General features: G+C 35.4%; 1 protein-coding gene across 7 annotated transcripts in view; it reads right to left on the reverse strand.

Annotated features, from left to right (window-relative positions):
• The window catches only part of ADGRB3 (adhesion G protein-coupled receptor B3), a 443,295-nt gene that overhangs the window by 178,697 nt on the left and 238,150 nt on the right, over positions 1-26,448 (reverse strand). For all 7 annotated transcript variants that reach the window (XM_088053237.1, XM_088053236.1, XM_088053238.1 and 4 more), the window contains 3 exons: positions 9,117-9,263; positions 8,309-8,384; positions 2,823-2,925 (listed from right to left, as the gene is read on the reverse strand). In XM_088053237.1, the coding sequence (XP_087909363.1) occupies positions 2,823-2,925; positions 8,309-8,384; positions 9,117-9,263 (326 nt within the window). The remainder of the gene's footprint in view (positions 1-2,822; positions 2,926-8,308; positions 8,385-9,116; positions 9,264-26,448) is intronic.

Raw genomic sequence — 26,448 nt, forward strand, 5'->3', positions numbered from 1 at the left:
TACAGTAGATAGGGAGGTGAAAGAACAAATGTGTGGATATCCTCCTATGTACTAGTAGGCATCTCTACAAAATGCTTAAAATATCATCATTAAATAATTTGCAAACAAACAGTGCTGAATAAATGAACAGCATTTGTAAGAACAAAGGTTTGGAAAGAACAAATGTAACATTGAGGCATTAAAAACATCAGATAAAAGACAACATATTTATTTTTCCTTTAATAATTAATCTATTTAACATAATTTATTTGACCTAATTTTTAATCTGATAGCCATTAACATATAATGTTCAAATATTAAAGGTATATTAACAACAGTTTTATCTTGCTGCATGCATATAAAGCTCGTTCTATGGTAATAGAATAAATCCTTATTTTCAGCTGAGAAAATTATAGCAAAGAAATAGATTCAGTCTAAAGGAAAAATCAAATTTACAAAATATTATTTCTGTGCATCTACAGCTTTATTTCATTAAACCAAAATTCCATTATGAAGGCTAAGTCTTGAACACAAATGTCCAAATGTTTTAAGATATTACAATTGCATAGCTGATTTGTATTCACATATTTTCTGTAGCAATATATTGTCATTGTATCTGCAAATCCGACTTGTATATTCAGCTGGATTGAGATCCTACATAAATATAGTGTGTATGAAAATTTGATCCAAGCACTTGATTCTTCTCTGGATTATATTATAGGACAAAAACTGAACCAAAAAAAGAGAAATTATCCGATATGTATTGGAAAGGTTATCATCTTTTTGCTTTGTCAAGACACGAGCTCATACAATAATAATTAATATTTTGTTACTGAAAGGCTGCCCAAGCAAGGTGACAATCAGAATCTCTGATCTGATCTTTTGTAACATTGAAGTTTAATTTCCAAGTTTTTCAAATTTGGCAAAAACTTCCTCTGTAAATTAATCAAAGGGAGTGATTAAAAAAAAAAAAAAAAAAAAGAAAGATGGAAAAGAAAGCCCTTACTAAGAATTTTGTAGAACTTCATCTTCTGGGGTTAGCAGTTCAACCTTTTATTAGTCTGGTCTTGCCTGTGTTGTGATTGTTTTATTAGCTTGTGTTTGGTCTAGAAATATTTTCAGAGCTGATACATTGCTTAATGGTGTTATTTTCTTATATAATTTTAGAACTTCTTTTCTTGCATGTGACCAAATTAATGAGAGGTTTTTTTCTTATCTGTTACCACATGTGCCACCTTACCTGTTACTTTTGCAAGTAGTGATTTCAATTTCAAAATATAAATGTCATATTCTGCAATTTGTGTAATAGCTCCCCAATCATTGTTAAAATAATAGATTATAAAATCTAGAATTGAAAATTACCATAAATTCTTCCAAATAATGGTCTTAGTAAAATGGAATTAAGTATTCAATTTCAAAAGTGATTGATTTTTTCCCTGATATATAGGATTAATTAGTGTTTACTTCAGCAAATATTTTGCAATATTTTTAGTGAAATACCTGACAGAAATGAAAGTTACATTAAAGATTGAGATTTTCTCCTGATATATATGATGTAATTTAGGTTTGAAAGAAAATAAATCAAAACAGAAAATGAAATCTACATGTCCTAAAAAATCTTATTAATAAATTGAAACAGAGAACCATGGACTTCCAAATTGACACAATTCTTCATCAATACACTTTTCATATTGTTGAAAGGTAAGGAGTCAACTCAGTTTATGTTCCTCTGTTCCTTTTTTTTCTGCCAAACTTTCTCTGAAATATTCTTTGCATTGGTATTTTTCTGGGAACTGAATGGCCGGTCACAATGACCACTGATGGCAAAATAGTTTTTTTTAACCTTGAGTAAAATGTTAATGCAAGAACTAGAGTTCAAAAAGTTTCCTCATACTTTTGACCAGACTTCAATTTTGCTACTGACTGAAATATTTTGAACTTGTCTAGCTGAATTGTATCTATATGACCACTTGAGTAACTGTTTTTAACTTAAAAATTACAGCTTTAAAGATTCTTGCCTATTTTCAAGCCTGTCTCCTCTGACTCTTTATGACTTTATGACTCTTTATGACTTTATTTAAAGCAAACTCTAGCTCTTAATAACATAAACAGAGAGAGTTTATACATTATGCCTCACATAAATTATCCCCTTGCTTGTTACTTAACATTATTTTCCCAATATTGTATGTGAAAAAAAATTCCACAAGAGATATATTTTATTCTCCCTGTGAGTGCTGGGAGACTGCTAAAAACAGAAAGAAAAAAATCTTTATATCTATCATATATTTCAAAATAAAGTCCTTTTTTCATATTTATAACTTTTTTAATGTGAGATTAAAGCTTGAAAAGTATAGAATTTAAATGATTGCATAAAAAAATCTCAAGCATTTATGGCGACTATAAGCTTATTTGGAACCAGAGCATTTTTGTAGTCTGCGACAATGGGTTAAGTATAAACTGGCTTCTATAAAATAATGAAAGAAAGAGCCTGAAGAGCTATTGTAGCTCTATGACCTATGCAGAGAACAAAAGGTTAAGTAGTCAGTACAATAATACATTTTCAATTGTAACCATGAAAGCATTTAATGGAAACTATTCACTAGAAATTGCTGTTTAAAAAATACCCTCAACATTGACAAAACAACAATTAATTTTGTTTTGTTTATATGCATGCATGAAACAAGTACACATTCCTTTCAAACATTGTTACATTGTTCCTGGCCTTAAATTTTAGATGTTAAACTGCATTTTATTACCTGATATTTAAAACGACACTGCTTCTTTTCTCTCATGTGATCTGGCAAATACTCTTGTAAAAGCATATCAACTGTCCTTGTACTTACGTTAGAGAGGTGGGCCAGTTCTATCTCCAGGAAAGAATCTGTAGTTTTAGGCTCAGGTCGTATAGTAACAACAATGATTTTGGAATTAACAACTGTAAAATTCCTGTAAAAAAATGCAAAAATAGAAAATGTAAGTGTTTATAAGGTTAAATTATTTAAAGATTTCATCAGTTATTTTCTGTGACTTTGGTTGACAAATATTAAGGGAAAATATAATTTGTTTGAAAGTGGTGAAAACAGCTATTTTCAAATGTATTCAACATGTTGAAGTTGGTGAAAAGCACCAATGATGCAGAAGTGAAATTCCTTAAAGTACTATTTTTTAATTAGAAGAGTGCTTTGATGACACAAACATTCTATGCATGTTTGAGTGTATCTCATCTACTTCTTTCAACATAGATCCACTAGATATGTTTTATAAAAGACAGTCATTTTTCTTCCAAAGTGCTGTGCTGGAGTTTTTTCTGACTGTTAACAGTAGGATTGTGAAGATGGATGAGTGCAAAGGGAGACTGTACAGTTCTGTTGATTCTGTGCTCATGAAAAAAACATATCTGTTTCCAATTCTAAAATAATTGTATTTGGTATATGAGTGGACAACTTCATCAACTAAATACTTTTTAGAATTTAAACCACAATTGTGCCCTGACTGAAATCCTGCCAAAACTAATGATTTTTTCTCATATGTAAGATTAGATTTAGTTTTACGGTATTGTACCAGGTTATGCAGAAAAATAACTTTATGTCAATTTTTTCTAATTCATCACTGATTTATTTTTTCATGTAAATTGTAGATTGCTATGTATCATAGCAACCTTTCTAGCATAGACCTAGCAATGCCAAGGTTATGCTAACACAGGCATAAAGACATGCCAACACGTTCATGTCTGAGATCCTTGCTCCTTATGACCTCATCAGGTTTAGAATGACCATCGGTTATCAGCCTGACTGTTTCTGGTGATTATTATGGTATTTAATTTGTGAGTAATGCTGCTTTCCCCACATCACAGAAATGTTATCAAAGAATGTTATCAAAAGATCTTATCAAAGAAGAACCTAAACAATTTAGATGTAATTATAATAAACAGTATAAATATTCTTTTGCTTCTGTTGTTGTCTAATTGCTTATATTCTCTAGGGAGTTTGTATTTAGGAGAGAATTCCATTTTGCTGGATCATTGAAACAGAAATTGCCATGGCTACACTAATAGAAACTTAGCTCAGTAGGCATTTCATTCAGCACAAGGAATGAAATTGTACTTCTGGGGCAAGGTATGAGTTCTAGTCTAATTTTACTCATCCAAATCACATAATGAAAATATAATGGAACTGACTTTCTATTTTACTTAATTCCTATTTCTTCCCTTTGGTTACACTTTAAAGTCTCACACACTATTGACAAAAATGTATCTATCGGGCTAAAATTGAATGTTTATCTAATTTTCAGTGCATTCTGTAGAATTACAGTAGCTGAGTATCTGTAGTTTTTAAAAGAGAACCAAACCTGTCCAAACCAAATAAAACTCCAAATAAATAAAAAGCTTAATTTCTCTAAACATAATGACAAGTGAAAATGGTGCTCACTATCTATTCAGAGATTACATCAGTTTTGGAAATTGATGCAAACTATTGCAAATACGGCTACTTCAGTACTCCTTTACAGCCAGTCTTTGTGATTGAGAAAGTTTTCCTTGGTCTATCTTATTTTGGTGCAGTCCCGACAGTTCTAGGGCAAGATCTGAAAAAACATCCAAATGTCTAGTTTGTAACTTCAGAACATTCACTTTACCTAAGTCTCATTAAAACTCTCCCAGTCCACTTACATTCTCAAGAGCCCCTAGCAGACTGTTTCACAAGAAAATAAATATAACTGCCTATATCACTGTGAAATGAAAACTGCATCCCTCATCGCTGTCCAGTCTGGGCTAAATGCCTACTTGCATATTTCATATTTAACTGCTTGGACAGTCCCTGGAAGAATACAATCTCTCAAGTATATTCTAAAGTATATTCTAAATTCACATAGCATATTAAGATGCCTCTAAATTAAAGATCAAAGATTTGTAGTCAAAACAATTTCAAAAATTTGAAAAAAATCTCAAAACCACCAGTGCCATTGCTATGTCTGTTGAAGCTTTTTTTAAACAACAGCCTAGTTTTGAGAACACTTATCCAGGAATTTAAGTAATGAGCTTCTACAAAATTTCCATGGACATTTTAGTTTCAGTCCCTCTTATGTTGTGAATGACACAGAATGGGAATGATCTATCTCAGACTTCCTGGGCAAATGTGTTATCTTACATCTTTTTTTATAGTGGAGGTGACTTCACCATTAGGTACTTCTCCTTCATCAAAAATAATCTACAATTCAACTTTAATGAGAAATGAAGTTTTACAGGATGGCGCTCAGCTGACTGTCCAGAAAGATGCTCATCAGAATTAAGTTTTGAAATAAATTATTCAATAACAATCAGTTAAATTTCTTGGAAACTATGGCTGAATAAATCCTTGAAAAATCAAGATAGCACAGGGATGGAGTAAAAGCTCAAGAAATGCTTTCAGAGCTGCTCTCCTAGAGCTTTTTTCTGTTCTGAGTTAATAATGGTATTAATAAAAGAGAGTTATTTTATTAAGCTATTTTTCTACCAGGGTATAAATTTTGAGGGTATTCTTTTACATAAGGGAAATCATATTGATCCTATGTGGTATGAAATTCATGTTTTCTTCTCTTTTTATAATGAATCCATGTTACTCAAGAAAAATGAACTTATGAATAAGGCATGTTGCTATCTCAACACAGCATGATTGAGGATACAGATCAATGTGTAAAAGTAGAATGCATTCCAGAAAAATTACAGATGCTAAATCTGTAATGTGATGCAATAAAAGCCTGTCTGAGGTACATCCTTAGTCTAACAATTCTGGCCCAAAGAAATTTAAGGGTCTTTTTGGTTGTGCAGCACCTGAAGTTCAGGGTTAGGAACAATGTTTCAAATGGGGAAAGAGAATATTTCAGTGAAGAAAATTTTTGCAGGAAATTTATGGTGGCTGTTTAAGTGATGGGAAAAAAAGCTTGATACAGCAAAATCATTGATTGTTTATTTGTTCTTATTTATTAAAGGAGAAGTTAAAAACTATCTTACATTATGGCAATACGCAATGTATTCCTTCAGAGTGCTCAAGAGAGAAATTATAGATAATATCTTTTAGATGAGTATTGTACTGAGAATCAATTTTCTGTGAACCTAACAATAATGTAAGTGTGCTCAGGGGGGCAAGAGCTATGGAAATAATACTCAGTCTGGAGTTCTGAAAATATTCGGTATTTCAATATCTGCTGTTAAAAAATCCGCAAGACATTACAAGAACAGTGCAATGCAGCAAAAATATATTAGGAAATAGAATCAGATGAAGTTTATTTACTTGTGTATGGAAGAAAACATTCTTCTATTTTTATGAAGAAACTTCTTGTTTCCCTAAACTCTCGTTTAAACACTCATGCCAAAATTCTCTGAATGTACATGTACCAGTAGGATTAAACACAAATCCAAAAACTTCTATATTAATGCAGTTGCAAGTTCCCGTCTCACACTGTGTTTACTTACTTCCAATATCGTCTAAGCTAGTAAAACCAAGAAAAATCAACCACAAATGGTAAAATGCAGCTAATTTTGGTTTTTGTGAAATGTATTGTATAGGCTGTCCTTGATAATGAAATCCTCATTTTACTCATAGAACACCATTGATTTACCAGATTGAGATTCTGTGGTCAGGTACTTTGGAAGACTTTCCCTAAAGATATACTGAAATTTTTGTTTGTTTGTTTGTTTATTGTTTAAAAAAAGCAGTTCCTTGTGATGATGCAGAAGTTTGCATACCTCCTAGTGATAAAATTAAGGAATATATTGGAATGCATGTCACCTTTATTCTTCTGGAAACTACAACCAGATTTTTTCTTTATTCCCATTCTAACTCCTGTAAAGCCAGGAACTGAAATCACATGGGAACTGGTAAAACTTTCTAGATATCTAACTACAGCTGGTAGAAATCACCTTTATTATTAGTTTATCAAGTGTAAATGATGCGGCCTTCAAACTCAATCATGACATCGTTTTACTTATTTTACCTTGGTTTAATTTTTGTTCATCTTTATTCTCACCCTTGATATATATTTAACTGTCATTTTACTTAGAAAATCATCACATAAGATACTTATCCAGAACATTTTTTAATTCCTGTGCTGTGCACTTCTAGGCATCATATCAAAGATAGATGATGTTACGTTCCTTTGTATCTTACAGTGTTTGCTCCATAGACTACAGTAATGCAGTGAAGCATTTCATTGTACTCAGCACTAACATGGTTATTATGATAATATTTATTACAATTAAGCAAGATTAGTACAAATAGTAATTAATATAAACTTGTGTAAGATGGTACTTTTTCATTGCAAGATATGAGCAAACTAGAATAAACCTTTTTCTAATGCAGTGGGATGTATAAAAACCTTCATTCATGTATCCAAATAAGTGTAAAATGGTAAAAAAATACCATAAAAAAGATATCTTTAAAACCTGCATGTCAGTTCTAATTTTCACACAGTATAATAACTCAATAAATTCAGCACTAACCACAGCTGCATCTTTTTTTTCCAATTTCACAGAATCACAGAATCACCTAGGTTGGAAATGACACCTAAGATCATCAAATCCAACCTTTGATTGGTCACTATCTTGCCAACTAGACCACATCATTAAGGGCCTCATGCAGTTATTTCTTGAAAACACCCAGAGCTAGGGACTCCAACAGCTTCCTGGGAAGGTGCTGGAGTGCTTAAGCACCCTTTCAGTGAAGAAATTCTTCCCGATGTCCAACTGGAATCTTACATGGCAGAGCTTGAGGCCTTTTCTTCTTGTCCTGTTGCTAGTTGCCTATGAGAAGAGACAATCCTCAATCCCCACCTGGCTAAAAAATTCATTCAGGGAGTTGTAGAGAATGAAAAGGTAACCCCTGAGCCTCCTTTTCTCCAGGATAAATAACCCCAGCTCTCTCAGCCTCTCTTCACAGGATTTGTGCTTCAGACCCTTCACCAGCTCCACTGCCCTTCTCTGGACCCCCTCTGGCACCTCAATGTCATGATTGTAGTGAGTGGCCCAAAACTGAACACAAGGATTTGAGACACGGCCTCATCAGGAAATGAGTCAAGAGTACAAGCAGACAATCACTGCCCTGGTCCTGCTGATCAGACTATTGCTGATAGAGGCCAGGATGTCATTGGCCTTCTTGGCCACCTAAGCACACCCTGGCTCATGTTCAGCCTGCTATTGACCAACACTCTGAGGTCTCTTTCCATTAGGTAAGTTTCCAGCCTGTAATGCTGCATGGGGTACTAATATGCAAATAGTATTACTTGTCTGCTTTTATTCTGACCTATATTTATTATCCTGAAACAGTTCAATTTGTATTGTATTTATGAAATTTCTTACCTCAAAGTGGGCAAAATTAGTTCTAAATTTTTGTACAGCACTGCTCCAAGTACGAATACAGTTGATTCATCCAGTTCTGAAAAGAGTAAGGAAAAAGATTTTAAAACTCTCTTTCCCAAGCTTTCATCAGCATAAAAACCTCTGAATGTCATTTTTCTTTGCAATACAAGTTTTATTTAAAATAAACCATCATGATTTTGAATTATATCCTAGAAGACTGTCATAAAAATGTAGCACTCTCAGGAGTGTATCAAAAGATTTAAACCACTGAAAATCACATTTTCAAAAAATCTATCATTGTATGCTGACATCCATTCTAGTTCATTTACATTTATAATTAAGCTTCCTCAAAGAATGTCTGTAGAGTAGATTCTCTAATGTTAGAGATCTGCACTGCAATGATATTTATAAATTGTACCTGAAGTTAGGCTAATTTTCCTGCTGAGCTTCCTTTGGTAGGAGTTATGTTGGAATGACTGTCTGCTGGAACACAGCAGCTTCAGGGAGTTCAGCAGAGCTGCACTTCAGCTCACCTTGTATCAAAGAGATTAAATCTTGTGCACAATAACTAAGTAAAGCATTGTTTCTTTGGTGTAGAAAATAATGTCTAGGACTTATGTAGCACTTTTGTTCAAGGTGCTGAAATTAAGCCCATTCATTTCTCTCTAGGATAAATATATGGGTACTGTATTTCTTTTGAAGAGGAATAAAAGAACCACTCCCATATTATATAGTGATCCCATGAGATAGATTCAGAGCTGCCTTGCTAAAGCTAATAGAAAATTAACGTGTTGATATGTCTTTTTACCTGTTGACATCGGAGTGAAGATATTTTTTGGAATGACAACCCTGTCTTCTGAGTTTCGTGCCCAATCAACCATTCCTTTTCTTCCTTTCATGGGGAAATTGATGTCAGTTAAAACAGATGCAGCAGGAAGCTTCTGAATGCTAGCCACTAGTAAGAGAAATCATAAAATCAGATATATTTAAAATTGTGTTTTATATGTTAAAGCATCAAGTGACAATAGTACAGTAATAACAAAACTTTTAATGACACATTTCAAGTAAAGCAGGCATTCACAGAACATTAACTGACTCAGAAAGCATAATCTTCTGTTTATTATGCAGTTCTACTATGGATTAATTGTGTGGTATTGATCATAACATTTCAGCAAGATTCTGATTAAATTTCTTAACAGGGATTATTGAATGTACCAGCTTATACCCTGAAATTCACACAGGCCATTGTTGTGTCTTCAGAGCAAATTCTAAAATGATCAAATGTGACAGTAAAAGTAAAAGGATGCTTAAAATTGCTTTGGGAAATATAACTTCTAGATATGGGCTAATGAAGCAATAAAAGAACTTTTATCCTGTGTACAGGCACAATTTCAAGATAGATCCAATGAGGAGATTAACATATTAAAAGACCTTGTCTTCACACAAAGTAGAGTAAATCAGTATAGCGCCGAATTTATTTTCCTTGAAAGAATAATCTCCATTCTGAATTCTTAATTATATTTTTTCAACCTAAAAAAACCCAGCACCCAAACAACATCAGACACAAGAAATAGGTGTCAAATCTAATAATAATCAGTTTGGAATTTGGTTTTCTCATTCTGTTTTTTTCCATTTTCTAACTCAACTATCACCTGGAAATCAGTTTCAGCTTTGCTGTGAAATCTATGTACAACTCCATGGCAACACAGTCAGTGTCTAGTAAGACTCAAACTACTTTAAAGGCATTGACAGGGCTGCAAGCATTTACAGACACACAGAGATATGACAAACACCACATTTGGAGCCTAGCTCCATTCTTAATGTAAGCCATGTTAATAGCTATTTCCTGTGCAATGCCCTTCCTAATCAATTCGTGCAGAGGGTAACGTAGTTGGAAGAGTTTGGATATCAGAACTATACTTTGATCTGCATAACAATTTCACTGCAAGGACTCTGCAAGGGGGTTAAACATAAATACAATACAATAAACAATGGGGGACAGCTGTAAAAACAAACAGGACAGCAAAATTAAAGTAGAAAACCATTAGGTGTCTCATCAGAAGTTTTTATTTGAAAGAAAACTGTAATTCAAATCCAAGACAAGAGTAAAATTAAAAAGAATAATAACTCTACAAATATATTCCTCAATAATTGACTCTTATTTTCAAATTAGACTGTTTATGTATTACAGAATCACATTAACAAGGTGGTAGTTGAGGCTGTTTCAGACTTTCCATTATAAAACCATCATCAGAGCTTTATAGTGCTAGTTACAATCCCCTCCAGGCTGCAATTGGCAAATCCATTCCCTGCACTAAGGGGATGCTTAGCCCTGTGAATTTTCAGGTGCCGTGTGGAGGGAATATAGTTCAGGTGTTTTAGAATTACTCGGGCATAAAATGGATTGCGTGCTTTCACATGCAATCAATGGTTATACAGAATATATTAACATTGTAAAAATGGATTTTTTCCAACAGCTCCTAAAATTTAAAAATAATTTTATTTTCCCCATAAATAAAATTAAACTAACACTTATTTAGTTTTCAAAATTAAATACAGCCTGTATAAGATAATACTGGGCTGGATTTTTATTTGCACAGTATTTATCAGTGAATATATCTATCTATCTATCTATCTATGTAATTATATAGTAGAGCCTTAATATTTCATCCCCCTTTTGGATGACAGTTCCCTTTATTGAAATAGGAAATCAATGTTATTCAACGGAATTCACTCTGCAAAACAGAAAACCACTTTAGGACTGGATAAATGGTAAGGGTCTAGGATAGTACTTTCTGTACACTGTCTCTGTATTTTAAATAGGGCCATTTATCATGGCATCTAAACAATACTCAGAACCAAAAATTCCAAAATATTTGTTGTTGTTTAGGTGATGAATAACGGAAGTGAAGTATAAAACCTGAAACTTTGACTTATGACTTATACGGAATAAATATATGTTTATTGGACAGTGCTGGGTTTACAGTTGGACTCAATGATCTTGAAGCTCTTTTCCAACTTAAATGATTCTTTGAGCCTATATATTCCCATTCATGGTTCAGATAAGTTTTTTTACTTAAAATCAAACAAAAGTCTTGTTTATCAAGACTGATCTCATTTTATGACAAGGTAATCCATCTAGCTGATCAAGGGAAGCCAGTAGATGTGATCTTGGATTTCAGTCAAGCTTTTGATACTGTCTTTTGCAGAACCCTTCTGGACAGAATGTTCAGCATTCTGCTGGATAAACACATCATGTAATGGGTGAGCAACTGGCTCACAGGTCAGGCACAAAGGGTGATGGTGACCTGTCACTAGACGGTTCCCCAGGGCTCCATCCTCAGCTCTGCTCTTGTCAACAACTTCAGAAATTACTTGGCAGGAGGACTGGGAGAAGTACTAAGCAAGTTCACAGATGACATGAAACTGGTAGGAGCTGTTGAAGCTCCCTCGAAGGCAGGGAGACCTCCCCTGCAGAGAGACCTAAAAAATGAGAGGGCTGAGCAATCACCAACCATCTAAAGTTCAACATGGGAAAAATGCTGGATTCGACATGTGGGATGAGGCAAACCTGATATTTCCATACAAACTGGGGAATGAGATTTGGAAAGCAGTGCCACAGAAAAATACCTAGGCATCCTGGGTGATGGAAAGTTGAATATGAGTCAGCAGTGCATATTCCACATCCTTCAAAGTCTGCCTGTTATAGATCCACACAGATTATAAGGTCTTTTTTTAGATACTTTGCTGAATGATTCCATGAGGATGTGCCTAATGTAGCTCTGATGCTCCAGATAATTCAATGGAATTTGACTGGAGGCAACTAGTTCAGGTCTAGCAACACAACCAGGTGGATAGATGAAATAGTTCCAAACTCCTCAGTATCACTTTAAACTGTATTTCATATTTTAGGAAAGCTAATATTCTTATTAAATATTAGTCTATGACTCATTTCAATGAAACTCTGGCTCGTGATCAGCTGTATTTCCATTCTGAAATGAGGCTCCCTAACTCAGATTTAATCTGCAGCATAAAACAATTACTTATTGTGAACTGAAATTCAACAAGCCTTTTAGATGAGAATGAATATAATTCATGTGCTGCATCATTCATATGTCAAAAAAACAAATGCAAGGTTCTTATACATAGATAGTAAGACATCATTCACTTTGCAGTATTTTGTATTCTTCTTATGTTAGGTTTGTATTAGAAAACAGTGTTTCAAACTGTGGAACCCAAATGATTCAGTTCTGCAACTGCCACACAAGGACTGTCTTCTAATCTGAAAAAAAAAAAAGTTTCTCACAGGTTGGTTTTTATTTTATTCATTATTTTAAATTACCATACCATCATGTCCTGAATTCATCAGATGGAATGCTTGGCAAACAAGAATACCTTTAGGCACTGAAGTATGAGTATTTTTCCTTGTTTATGCAAACACACAAATTATATACTACTGGAAAAAATAGTCAAAGAGAATATTATTAAGAATAAAAGTGTTAAGTGGAAAAAAAAAGATGAATACATAGAAAAAAAAAGAAAACTAAAATTAAAATTACATAAGCAGAAGCTGAGGAAAATCTTTACGTGTTATGTTAAATTAAACTCTTCCAATATGGAAAATTCTCGTTTTTATTTATTTGTATCATTGCAATTCCTACGAGTCCTGTCTGTTGTTTTGGCCACCACAATATAGGAAAGACACTAAGATACCACAGAGTGGCCAAAGGAGAGTGAGGAGGATGGTGAAGAGTCAGGAGGAGAAGCCATATGAGGAGCAGCTGAGATCATTTGGTCTGTTCAGCCTGGAGGAGACTGATGGGAGACCTCATTGAAGTGTTCAACATCCTCATGAGGGGAGTGGAAGGGTAGCTACCAATCTCTTTACTCTGGCGAGCAGTGATAGGATCCAAGGGAAGGGCCTGAAGCTGTCAGGGAGGTTTAGGTTGAATATCAGAAAAAGGTTCTTCTCCCAGAGGGTGGTTGGGCACTGGAACAGGCTCCCCAGGGAAGTGGTCACAGCCCCAAGCCTGACAAGAGTCCAAGAAGCATTTGGACAAAGCTGTTAGGCTCAAGGTGTGATTCTTGGGGCTGTCCTTCACAGGGCCAGGAGGTAGACTCAATGATAGGTCTGTCCCAACTCAGCATATTCTATAATTGTATCATTCTGTGATTTACTACAGGTGCTCATCATGCACATCTGCAGTGCAAGCTTCAAGCTGAGCTCTGGGTGAAGGAAGCCTGAGACAGGAGGTTTCTCTCAGTATTTTTGATGCACTTTGGTATAAACTACAAGACAGTAGCTCAATTACAGATAAGAATACATACATATTTGATGATTCCATAGTAATCATTGATTCAGAAGAATCCAGGTAAGTAGTCTAGTCTAATCAATTTAGTGGCTGCTTTGAAGTGTAATGGATTAATTCCTAATATCCTTTACAAATACCTCTCTTCCCTTTATTTCATTTTTGTGTTGCAATTGCAACCTGTTTGGTACTGATCTAAGGAAAATTTCAGAATTGGCAACTACTAATCATACTAAAACCAAGTAATACAAAATATTGTTGTAACTGCTTAATGCCAAGTTGATTGGAATAAACAATTTTCTATCACTATAAAATGAACTGGTTCCACATAATAATTTGGTAATGATATTTAACCAGATTATTTGGAACAGCACAGAAATGGTTAACTAATGTGTCAAGAAAACCTGGATTAAAAAAAATAGTGTAGTTCCTGTATGAGTACCTCTTGTAGATCATGGCCTAGAAAAGTAAAGCTGAAATATATTGCCTTGATCCCTAAAACCCTGAGTGAGTTATAAACTGCCTAATGCAACTTCTAGTAGCTCTCTGATTGATCTGGGTTGTTAAACAACAACAACAACACAACCAATAAGTGTCATGAATCGTTCTCCCCTTCTCTTTAGAATTCACCCATTAGCCTTGTGTATTCAACAAAAACTGGTAAAATTTCAGAATTAGCCCCTTTTTGTTCAAATTTATTAATTAATATTAATCAATATTAATCAATATTAATTAATATTAATAAATTTGAACAGAAAATCAGATTCACTGAAAGGCATGACAGAAAAACAACTGGATGTTTTCTCAGGGACTAAATGCAACTTCAGCTCACATAACAGAGATTCAGGTTTTAAAATTACAACATGCACAGGACATCTATTCCAAGACTCACACCATGAGCCTGAGGGCATTGTCCAAATATTTGTTGAACTCTGGCAAACTTGGTGCTCTGAACATGGTCCTTGATACTGTGATGCCTATTCCAGTGCCCAACCACACTCTGTGTGAACCCCATCCACACAGCTTCAGCTACTTCCTTGAGTCCTGTCACTGGTCACTAGAGAGAAGAGTGCAGTGCCTGCCTCAGCTCTTCCCCTCCTAGGGGAAATCTATAGACCTGATTTGCTGGTTGCTACAGACATCTCCCCTTAGTTGCAATACTAGTTCTGATTCTGCTTTCTTGTAAGTGATAATATTCTGAGTGTGTTGTGCTTTACAGCACAGTAACCATGCTGGTCTCTAATTTGCAATAATTTAAGTTACAGAATTTGACTGCATTTCAATTACAGACAACAGAGAATGTGCACATTAGCAGTCTCATTTGCTATTACCCTATTTTGACTTGGTTATTGATGGTATACTAGGTATATATTATTCAGCATTTAGTAAACTTAAGTTCATCACTTAACACATTTTGAGTTTTGAAACAGAAATGTTTTACTGCCTTTCTGGAACAGCTCCTGCTAAATCTGTTTCTGGGTAAAATAGTACTGCTATTACCACAGATGATTTTAACAAAGAATATGAAAGGTTTTTGTGCTGAAATTCAGAATACTGAGCATTTCTGCGAAACACCTCAGTTGGCTCCATTAGGACAATATTTATACAATCTAGAATTATTACTTTGACCGTAAATGTAAAACTTTTGGTTTTTTATAGAAAATAGAAGCTTATTTAAGTCCCCATGTTGGACACATGGAACAAAGTCTTGCCTGGATCGTCAACAAAGAGCCAGATGGACATACTGAAGAAGATTCTTATAATGGACTTTATCCAATTAAATCTCATAATTTTAAAGAAAATTTGCAGCAAACACAAATGGTGAAATCCCCATTTAAAGGACACTGGTTTGTGGATCTCCAGATTTGCTACAGAACTCTGCATGTGAGCAAGCTTGATTAAAATCCTTCTCTCAGTCCAAAGATAAACTCACTTCTTGCCACCTACCAGCATATGTATAACAGAAGGACTGTGGTGAAGTGGCATCCTCTTACATGAAGATGAGAAAAACAGCAAGGTAATTTTCCTTCTGTAAGCAATATTCATGATATCTCCTCACAGTGAACCAACATCAAACTATGTTCAGAAAAAGGCTCCTAAGAAAATATAACTTAACAGATCTACTACTACTTCTCATGGCTATCCACACAGAAGCGATAAATTCTTAAATTAGAACCTACTGCTCCATGAGCAGACAAGACAGGGATGACCCCAGAAGCCTGCTGTGCACTTGCATTCCTGAAGCTCATCAGTCCAAACCAGCTACTGACTGTCTCACCATTCAAGCTTTGGGCAGCAAGACACAGTACCAGTATAGGCAAAAGCACAAGTAAACACTTCATAGATACTTTCACTAATCAAGGATGAACTTTGCATGAATCATTCCTTTGGTGTCAAGCAAATCCTGCCTTAAATAGCTTCACTGTTTGAAGGTTAAAAATAATGCTTTGGTTAATCAAGCAGCTACCTTAACAGTGATCTCTGAATATTCCTTTTCTGTCTTCTATAGACAATGCAGTGGGGAAAAGAGTTACCCACTACCATAACATGATTGGTATGATATATAGGACAACCTAGAAAACAGCAGGGTTTCAGGCAATGATCAGGATACATTTAATAGTAACTCAGATTTTTTCTGCTACTTACGTAATTTAAAAAAAACAAACTTAGGCAGCAGTCAAGCATTTTCTTTTGGTTGTGTGTACTTTTGTTGCTCAGTAGCAAATTCTTTAATTGAGGAAATACTCAAGAATGTACAAATTTCATAGACTCATGAAATACCACATATACATATGCAGTCTCAGAAGTGATTTCTGATTGTGCATTCATTATGATAATTTTGTTTCAGGTATGGAAATAAAATCAATAAATTAAAAGTTCAATCAATAATTAGACCATTAAATTTTTTGTTATAGACAATAAATCTTTCTTAGAAACAATTATGGAAAATACTAAAGTTTATTCTTTGAGAATGCATGGAAATAGTTACAGAATCATAGAATTTCTATATATTCCAGGTACTATTTCTGCATGTTCCCTGGGGGCAGGGGGTGGGGGCAGTGGAAGCTTAGCATTTTTGTAATTTTTAGTAATTTTTTACTGTTTACTAATTAGTAATGCACACTGTAAGTTTAATATGGCTATTTAAAGCTGGAAAATGTGGAATGTAAAGAACAAAATCAATCTCCTAATCTGAATAACCAGTATGAAGAAAATTCAGTTGAACTAATGAAAATGTAAACAGTTTTTTTTTATGAGCAGATAGAAAAAAATGTATTCTCGCGATAAATTGAATACTTCCTGAAATATGTGATAATTTAGAAAAATGCTTTAAACATATGTTAGGAAGCTGTACTTCATTAATTAGAAGACAACTCCACCTTCTGGGCATTGTTTTGAAGACTATAAGGATATGAGCAGCCAAATAGACCAGAGCCACATCAAAGGTACTCTGTTTCTGAAGGAGCTTTATTTATTTCCATTCCTCTTAGTATTACTGTGCATTCATGCTACTAAAACTGTGGTCTCAGGCAGCCTCTCCAACCTTGTCAGAAAATACTTCTTAAGGGAAAGAAAGACTCAGCATAAAGCAAGACAGAAGATGAAGATTGATGCAGGAGATAGAATGAACTGACATTTAAGTGCATGAATTTTAATTTACAGACAGAAAGTTGAAAACCATGGACAATACTGAGGGGACAAGGTCACCTACAACACCATTTTAGATTGACTGGGCAGGTAAGGTGCAAAAGCCAAGCATTTTTCAGTCACTAAGGTGACTTGATAAAGTGTCTGTGATGACAATTCTAGCTGATAACAAGAGTAAAGAGAGTGAGACTGAAGGCAATGTTAAGGTAGGGAGCTCAGAAGGTGGAAATGATGATGAAGCAGAGAAAGAAGAAAGAAAAAAAATTAGTCTGAGAGATCATTTACATGTTTATTTATCAAGTTTACTCATGGTTAGATAGCCAATAAAAAGCATTACAGAAAGATGGGGAGGACTTCACAGTGGACAAGAGATCAGTAAGGAGGCAAATGGATATAAAAACCATTAGCAGGGCATTGATAGAAATATTCTATGAACATTACATTGCTTGGGGTGATGTAGAGCAGAGTAGAACGATTGCTTCCCAGAAGCAGTAAATTGAAACAAAGAAGAGATGGCTATTGTTTTAGCTCTAGGGAAATGATAACTACACCTATCGTTCAGAAATCTATAAAGATGTGAACTAAGCTATTCAGGATATTGAAAGATGATGTAAGAAGTAAATTCACAGGCATGGAAATAGAAAAATTGATGTAGAAAAGCCACACACAGGGAAAAAAAATAAATAATGGGAATCAATATATGTTTTTAATTACAGCTTTTTGTAGCAAACTAAAACCAGATCTCTACTATATTTTATTGTTGAACAGCTTTTTCATAATCATACATAATGGCATTGCAAAGAACTTTCAGATAAGACTACGAGAAAATTAAAACTGAGAGAACTGTAAATTACTCTGGCATAGAAATGCAGAGATTACTAGTATGAAAGCAGCTAGTGAATCCTGAACTGGAAAGATCGATTAAAAGCCATATCCTGCAAAACAGTGGATATGGAGGAAATGCTTGCAGCTGCCTCCTGAAGAAACTTATACAATCTACCAGAAATGTCTAAGTTTCTCCATTTTCCTCTCCACAAGCAGAAGACAGTGCTTTCTTTACACTTCAGCTCCATCAAGGTTGAGAAATCAGACAGATAAGATCCTCAGAAAGCTCAAGCCTTTAGGTATGTTTACTAACCAAATTAGTCCCCTCTTTATATGCATCTGTAGTTGCTTTCTATTTTAAAACCTGGCCAAGTCAGAGAAAGACTTACTGGTCTAACATTGCTTGTTAGAATACTGACTTTATGTTTTGAGCACTTGAAGTAGAAAGATCTGCATGCAATTAGGTCCCACTCTGAACATGGGGCTCCCATCTGAAGGCTTTATAAACCATACCTTTCTTACCTTGGATGAGAATGTCCACTAAGATTCAAGGGTATTACCATCAAAACTTATCCAGGAGGAAAGGAAGACCAACCCCCTATCTGAAAATTCATTTGACAACTGGTATAATATATAAATCAAGGGTTCAGAAGAAAGGCAGATTTGTCTAATTCACCCCAGATAACTGTGAGATGTCTCAAATTAGTGCTTTACTAAATTATTAACTCCAGTAATTTAGGACATAGAATTTAGTCACAAGATTAGCATTTCCTGTTAATCGGATAATTCTCTAGTGGGTATGCACCATTCTGAATTCTGCATTCAACATAATGCCCAACTGTCAGTACCAGTGCATCCCCATTACACATACACACACATGCGCGCGCACACACACACACACACACACATACACACACACCCCTACACCTCTACAGCTTAATCTGCAAGTACTCAAAATCAGCTATGAATCTATGCAACTCTGTAGCTTAGATCGAACTACAGTGAAAAGGGCTGTGAGAAGTGGGAGCCCATAGCCTCTCCATTCAGAAGCTGTACTTAAGCTGAATCTGCTATGGTTGTACATGGACATGTATTCTGGTTTTCTGAAGCTTGACCTGCAGATTCTATGTCAAGATTTAATTACTTTAGACCAACCTCATCTCTATCTTAGGGCTTTTCTGAGGGCCATTGGACCAGATCCTGACCCTGATGCTTTGATATGACTTCTTGGCTTGATGTCACATCTGCCTCATCCTTATGGACGTGTCTGCTGATGTGGAATATTAGCTGGGTCTGGCTACCATCACAGACCTTCTCTGCTTTTCTTGTTTGGATGCTGTGGGACCTCGTCTTTCCCAGTGAGGCCAGTGTGCACACCGTGCTGTCTCCTGTTTCCTCTCACAGAGCAGAGACTTTTTGCTTCTTCCTGAACACAGCAGCTAAGAAGCACATGCTGGAACACTAAATGCCTTCTAGACAGGCTTGAGCAGAGTCACACAGAAAATATGAAACAGAACTGTTAGAGACAGAGATCTCCTGTGTCTCAGTTTCATGTTGATGCCATGATTTTAACCTATCTCACAGGAATTCATAACTAGGTCTTTGTATTCTGGAGGCATGTCTAATTCATTTTGAATATTTTCCATGGAGGACATAAACTGGATTAAGATTTGCTTAAGGGATTGTAAAAGGTTGTCCTGGGGCACTGTGAAATATAATTGTCAGAATAATGCACACATGCTTTATTTAGATTGTTTACATCATGCATGGCAGAACAAAACCCAGTACCTCAGTGGGACATATAGATGCTATCCAATTTAAGTAGTAAGTAATACTAATTAGACTGAGTTTGATTTACTTGTTCACATTGTTGAATTCCAAATTAACTTTAATAACTCGGGAGAAATATCTCAGTATTATTATGGTCATTTCAATAAAACAACTGCACAATGAGGACATGCTTTAAAAAAGATCCAACTAGAAAATTTGGCCTATAAAGAATGACAGAGCTTGGTTATTATGAGCTGTTATAACGCAATCACATGAATCACTATGGCATGTGGACCTTGTGCTCAGCTCTTGTTATCTAATTCTGGTCATCCCATCTCCAGCATCCCCCACTTCTTCCCTCCCACTCCCTGCAAATGAGAGGCTTTTCTTGTTTATCAAAGTTGTGGGAGGAGAAATTAAAAAGGACCCAAGCATCTAAGAAAGAAATGGAAACAAACAGTCAACTAGTCAGCTAAGTCAGATGTTACACAGTTACTGTTTCCCTTGTCAGAATTCAGGTGTCTTACATTTTCATTCATTATGAGTGCAGTTGACAGAGAAAGATAGAGGTGCCTAATCAGGGTTGCTTGTGTTGCCTCCTCAGGGTTTTAAAAAAACTTCTGAATTTTGATGCACAGTGAGCTTAAACAGCATATAGGAATTCTGAATTAACCCTTGCTTGTTGCCTGATGAGAACATAAAATGCACATTATTACTGAGCTCAGTGCTAAAATTAAACATAGAATATGGTCAAAATAACCAACTCAAGATATAATGTAGCATTACACCTGCAGCAGAGAGGCTTCTAAGTCTGCAAGAAAGTCTATTTGGACTCAGACCAGATTTTCGGATGCCCTTAGCATGCCTTCAGTTTTGCTTTTACATGCAATAGAGAATGACCACTTTGGACAGCTAATGTGTAGAAAGTACTGTGATTAAGAAAATGTCTCAGGTTTTCCTGAGGCTTGACAGATACAGCCATAAGGAGCCGCCATTGTGCCTGGTTCCACACCACTTGCATTCCTAACACAAGCACCTGATGGGAATCTCCTCTCTCTGGCACCATATCCAACCTGCAACTTGTTTTCTCTTACAGTTACTTCTGTATTTTTGGGGGTTTGTTGCTATGGTTCTTTCTTCAATTTCTTGCTGTTCCTTGCAGTATGTTTATGAAATATTTTTTCTGAATAGAGTCCCCCAAACTGGAACTATAATGCTTCAGTGAACTATCTCTTACTTTCTGGAAATACTGCCTGTAGGTAGAAGCTCTATAAAGTTAAAATGTGATTCTACCTTGTGCAATATTCCAGAAAAACAATTACACCTATAAGCTAAAGTAAAAAGGAAGAGTTTGTGCATGTTATTACATAAAAAAATCATGATTAATTTTTTTAAAAGCAATATAATGAACATGAAATATGGAAAAATGAAGCAGGGATGGAATTTTTGTTTCCTATTGATCAACAGTTTTTGCAACCCACCAATACAATAAAATGGCTATTTAATAAAAATTAATTTCCTGTACCTGAAAGTCCTAATAAAAAGTGACTGAATGTATATGCCAGAGAAGCCATAAATTTAGTGAAAATTTGCAAATTATTTTTAGAAATAATCTATATATTCAGTCTTGCAGACTTGTTCAGTGTCAAGTATTCTACACCTGAGTTCAGTTCTGCTATTACTGCCATACCTTATTTGGGGTAACTGTAATTATCTCCACAGCCAGATCCAGGAGATAGCCAGAAAAAATATTTCTTGCCTTTCCTACTACACATTATACCCTGGAGAGCTGGACAATCAAAATGTGCAACTTATATATATGATCCTTCTTCCCCACCATATCCAGATTATAGCATTGTTACCCAACAAACAGTATTTTACAGGATCCTGGAAAGAAAATTGCATTTTTCCCCCGCCTTTAGTTATTTTCCTGTCTTTTCTCTGTGTTGTTTTTTCAGTGCTATTGCTTTTATAGAATATTTTTATGTAATAAATGGGTTTTCTGTCTCTAATCCCAAAACATCTAAATGGTGCTTTATTGGAAACTAAACTGACTGCACTCTGGTGGCAAACATTCATAGTAAAATTTCCAAACTGAAAAAAAAATGAACAAATTTAAGGGTTGGTGTAAGGATGCTCAGTTATTTGATAATATTTCAAAAGTCATTTTTTTCAGAAGCACAGATGTGGTCAGAAAAATCTGGACCAATCTTGATGTGAACTGTGGCTATTAATAAAATCTTAATGATTAAAAAAAATCTGTGTTCTACAGTTACATTATGTTTATTGCAAAGGGACATTTGCATTGCAATGAACCATTTTCAAAGGTGATCGAAATCATCACTAAGTGCATGTGCTGAGACAACATACTTGCTTCCAGTGCTTGGAGAAAGAAATTAATCAGACATAGAATAATTTTTTTCCCAAAACTTACATAAACAGTCAAATCTGCAAGAAGGGCTGGAAGGAGGATCCAGAGAACTACAGGCCTGTCAGCTTGACCTCCACGTCAGGTTAGGTCTTGATATACCAGATCCTTTTGAGTGCCAACATGCAGCATATGCTGGACAATAGCGGATCAGGCCGAACCAGAATGGGTTGAGGAAAGACAGGCTCTGCTTGACTGATCTGGTTACCTTCTATGCAAGGTGACATGCTTAGTGGATGAGGGAAAGGCTGTGGATGTTTTCTATCTAGACTTTAGTAAAGCCTTTGGCACTGTCACCCCTGGTATTCTCCTGGAGAAGCTGGCGGCCCATGGCTGGGACAAGGGCATTCTTCACTGGGTTATAAACCGTCTGCGTGTCCAGGCTCAGAGAGTGGGGGTGAATGAAGTCACATCCAGCTGACAGCCAGTCACTAGTAGAGTTCCCCAGGGCTCAGCACTGGGGCCAGTCCTGATTAATGTCTTTATCCGTGATCTGGGCATGTCAATCGAGTGCACCTTCAGCCAGTTTGCAGATGATACCAAGTTGGGTGTGACTGTTGGAAGCTAGAGGGTAGGAAGGCTCTGCAGTGGGATCTGGACAACCTGGACTGACTGGCAGATTAAAATGGTAAGAGGCTCAGTAAGACAAAGTACACAGACCTGTAGTTGGGTCACAATAATAACATGCAGTGCCGCAGGCTGGGGGCAGAGTGGCTGAAAAGCTGAAAGGTAGAAAATGACCTTGGGGTGCTGGGTGGCAGAGGCTGAACATGAGCCAGCGTGTGCCCAGGTGGCCAAGACGGCCAATGGCATCCTGGCCTGTGTCAGCAATAGTGTGGCCAGCAGGACCAGGGAAATGACTACCCTTCTGTACTTGGCACTGGTTGGGTTACACCATGATTTCTGTGCTTCTTTCTGGGCCCCTCACTGCAGGAAGAACATTGAGGTGCTACAGCGAGTCCAGAGAAGGACAACGGAGCTGGCAAAGGGTCTGGAGAATACTGATTATGAAGAGTGGCTGAGGGAGCTATGGGTGTTCAGCCTGGAGAAAAGGAGGCTTGTGGGGTGGGCTTATCACTCTTTAAAACTGCCTGAAAGGAGGCTGTAGCCAGGTGGGGTCATTATCATCTCTTAAGTAACTAGTTAAAAGACAAGACAAGATGGTTTCAAGTTATGCCAGGGGAGGTTTACATTAGCTATTAGGAAAAGAAATTGAATGAAAGGGTTCTGAAGCACTGGAACATTCTGCCCAACAAAGGGATGGAGTCCCTATCCCTGGAGTTATTTAAAGATGTTTAGGTGTGGCACTTAGAGACAGTTTAATGATGAACACAGTGATGTTATGTTAATGGTTGGACTCAAAGATCTTACAGGTCTTTTCCAACATCAACTTTTCTATGGTTCTATATACATTAAAAATGGACCTGATGAGAATTTAGTAGAAGTGACAAAAGAACAAAAATCAATAAAGTGAAACAGCTCATTTAAGCACATGAACAGGAATAAACAAGTTTCAGTATTCAACAGAGGTGTAAAATATTGAGAATTATACACAAGAAAGGATAAGAGGTGAATGGAAGCCTTTAAATAAAATCTGCAAGCATGTTTTAATAAGCAAATCCTTGGGTATTTTAACAATGGTGCACTACATTTAAATTATGTTTATGGATTTTTTTATATTATGCCTTCTTTCACTTTTTTCTGCAACAGATCAATTTGACATGGGTCCAAATGATTAAAATGAGAACAAAGAAATTTCACTTGAATAGTAACTTAACTTAGTTTTTCTTACGTTCTTGGGAAAATCTAGCCACCAACTACACAAACATTTTCTTCTTTAGTTCAAAGTTTAATATGTTATAGAAAAATCTGAATGATAAAAAATTCTACCTGTTTATATATTTCTACTAAATGAAACCATTTCAACATGAAAGATGAAGACAACAATACAAAAACTAAGTCCTAATGTTCTGTACCACCAAGATGTTCAAATGTTGAGAAGAAACAAAAGAGTATTTTGGTAATTTAACGATTTCTAGCTTGTCACACAGCCTGTGATAATTATCTAACAGAGCTATGAGGTAGCATGACTTTGTTTAAGATTTTTTAGTGTAAGGTCTAGCTATATTTCCATGAAGCACTAAATAAAGGAAAAAAATTTAAAAAAAAAAAGAAAGAAAAAAAAAAAAGAAAGAAAAAAAAAGGAAAGGGAAAAAAAAAAAGAAGAGCTGCAAGTTAAACAATCTCATTTCATGACCAGGTATAGCTAGGAAAGACTTTAAACAATTCTATAACCACTGACAGTGCAGATTAATGCTGAGTGACAGGTAAAAATTTGGATACAGCAGCTAGTGGTATCAATAAAAATTATATCTGTAGGGGAAAAACCCATTGAAAATGTGCATGTAGCTCCCTAGACAAAGACTCTGACAAACCATTTATTAAAAAGCTCATGAGTAAATATGCTGTTAGAGAATTTAAAGAATAACAAAATTATGAACAGAAGAAAATATTCTAACAAATACCTACAAGAAACAAGAATTACCAAATTGCTACACATTTACTTTCCTACCCATTTTTCCATCTTTGAAAGAAAATTCTTAAATGCATCCAAGTACATTCAAAGAAACAACACATATAGTCAGCAAACTACATCTAATATCTTCTCAAATAAAATTAAAAACAGTATATACATAAACACTTCAAAATCCTCTGAACTTTGCTGTTGAATACCATTTCTAAGTAGAAGAAGAAGTCCCATATCTGAATGTCTTGCCCTATTGATGTGCAGTCTCTATGACTTAGCTTTACAAGACTTTTGGGTATGTGTAATTTTAACTTCTGAAAATTATTTCTAAGTACAACCACAAATGTAAAATAGATGACGCAGTATAAAATCACCAGCCATGTCTTCCAGTAGTGGAACTATTCATCCAAGAAACAGGTATAAGTTCAATTTGGCAAAGTTAAATGACATTCATTTTGCAGAAATTAACTTTTCTTTGTGCATTGTTGACTGTGAATGGAGACCATTATTTTTCATTGCCTAGATAGTGATGCAATTTTCAAAGCTAAATGAGCATTAAAAACATTCATTCTATGCTTCTGCAATGTACAATCTAAGATACCTAATGGCAAAACGAGACATTCCCTTTAATCTTTATGAACGTATTCTATTCCCTTGAGATTAAAATGAAAAAATATAAGCTTGCTATATTTTTGATAAATGTTTCTCTCACAAACAGGAGAAGTCTTGTGTGTGCAGATGCAGCAGCCTGCCTGCCTGCCAACCCCTGAAGATCCAATCATCCTGATGACTGTCCCACAGTTTCTTCCCCTTGGGCAGGCCAGTCTCTTTTCATTCCTCTGCTTTATTGGAGATGAGATTTTGGTGCCAATAAAGGGAAGAAATATGTTTCACCAAGGGGCAAAATTCATACACATATGGATGGGTTTCCAAGTACTTGCCTTTGATATCAGCTCACATTCTAGTTATGCTCCTCTACAACAGGACCCCAGACAGGATTTTTTGGAGAAATGACTGTACCAATATACTATTTTCCCATAGGTGTTCTTGAAATCTATCTCACTTCAAAATACTTGACTACTGAGTAACAGAAGACAGCATGAGGCCATAAGATTTTACTAGCAATGTGCTACAAAAAACAGCATATAGCTAACCCTGCTATTAATTAAAGTAACTGGTGAATAAATGGAACATCTTATATGTTAGAAAAAAATCCACAAAATAATAGTCACTAAATAACAACATAAGCATTGAACCACAGATTATATGAAAAATCATTCAAGCAATGATATCAAATATCTTTTCTAGAAGACCATTTCCCAACCTATATTAACAGAAGATTTACAGAATAATGTTGCCTAGGGCTGATTACATGCCTCCATGATTGTAGAAAGTGTTTGTTTACACAAAAAAGAAAAACAATCACAACACTATCAAGCTATTTGTCACCACTGCAGGTGATTTAAGTATTTGTGCATGCACCTAGTGCCATTCAAACACTGCAGGCCACAGAACTGTAACACATATTTTGAGTGAGGGAAAGTTCTTTCCTGTCTCCTTCCCACTGTAATGGAGATGTAGAGCATAGAAAAAAACCAAAACATAAAAGGTATATTCATCTGTAGTAGAAGGA

This window comes from Pseudopodoces humilis, chromosome 3, assembly GCF_049639895.1.
Source record: "Pseudopodoces humilis isolate 2021_Gansu_Grassland_sample_001 chromosome 3, ASM4963989v1, whole genome shotgun sequence".
NCBI classification, from domain to species: Eukaryota; Metazoa; Chordata; class Aves; order Passeriformes; family Paridae; genus Pseudopodoces; species Pseudopodoces humilis.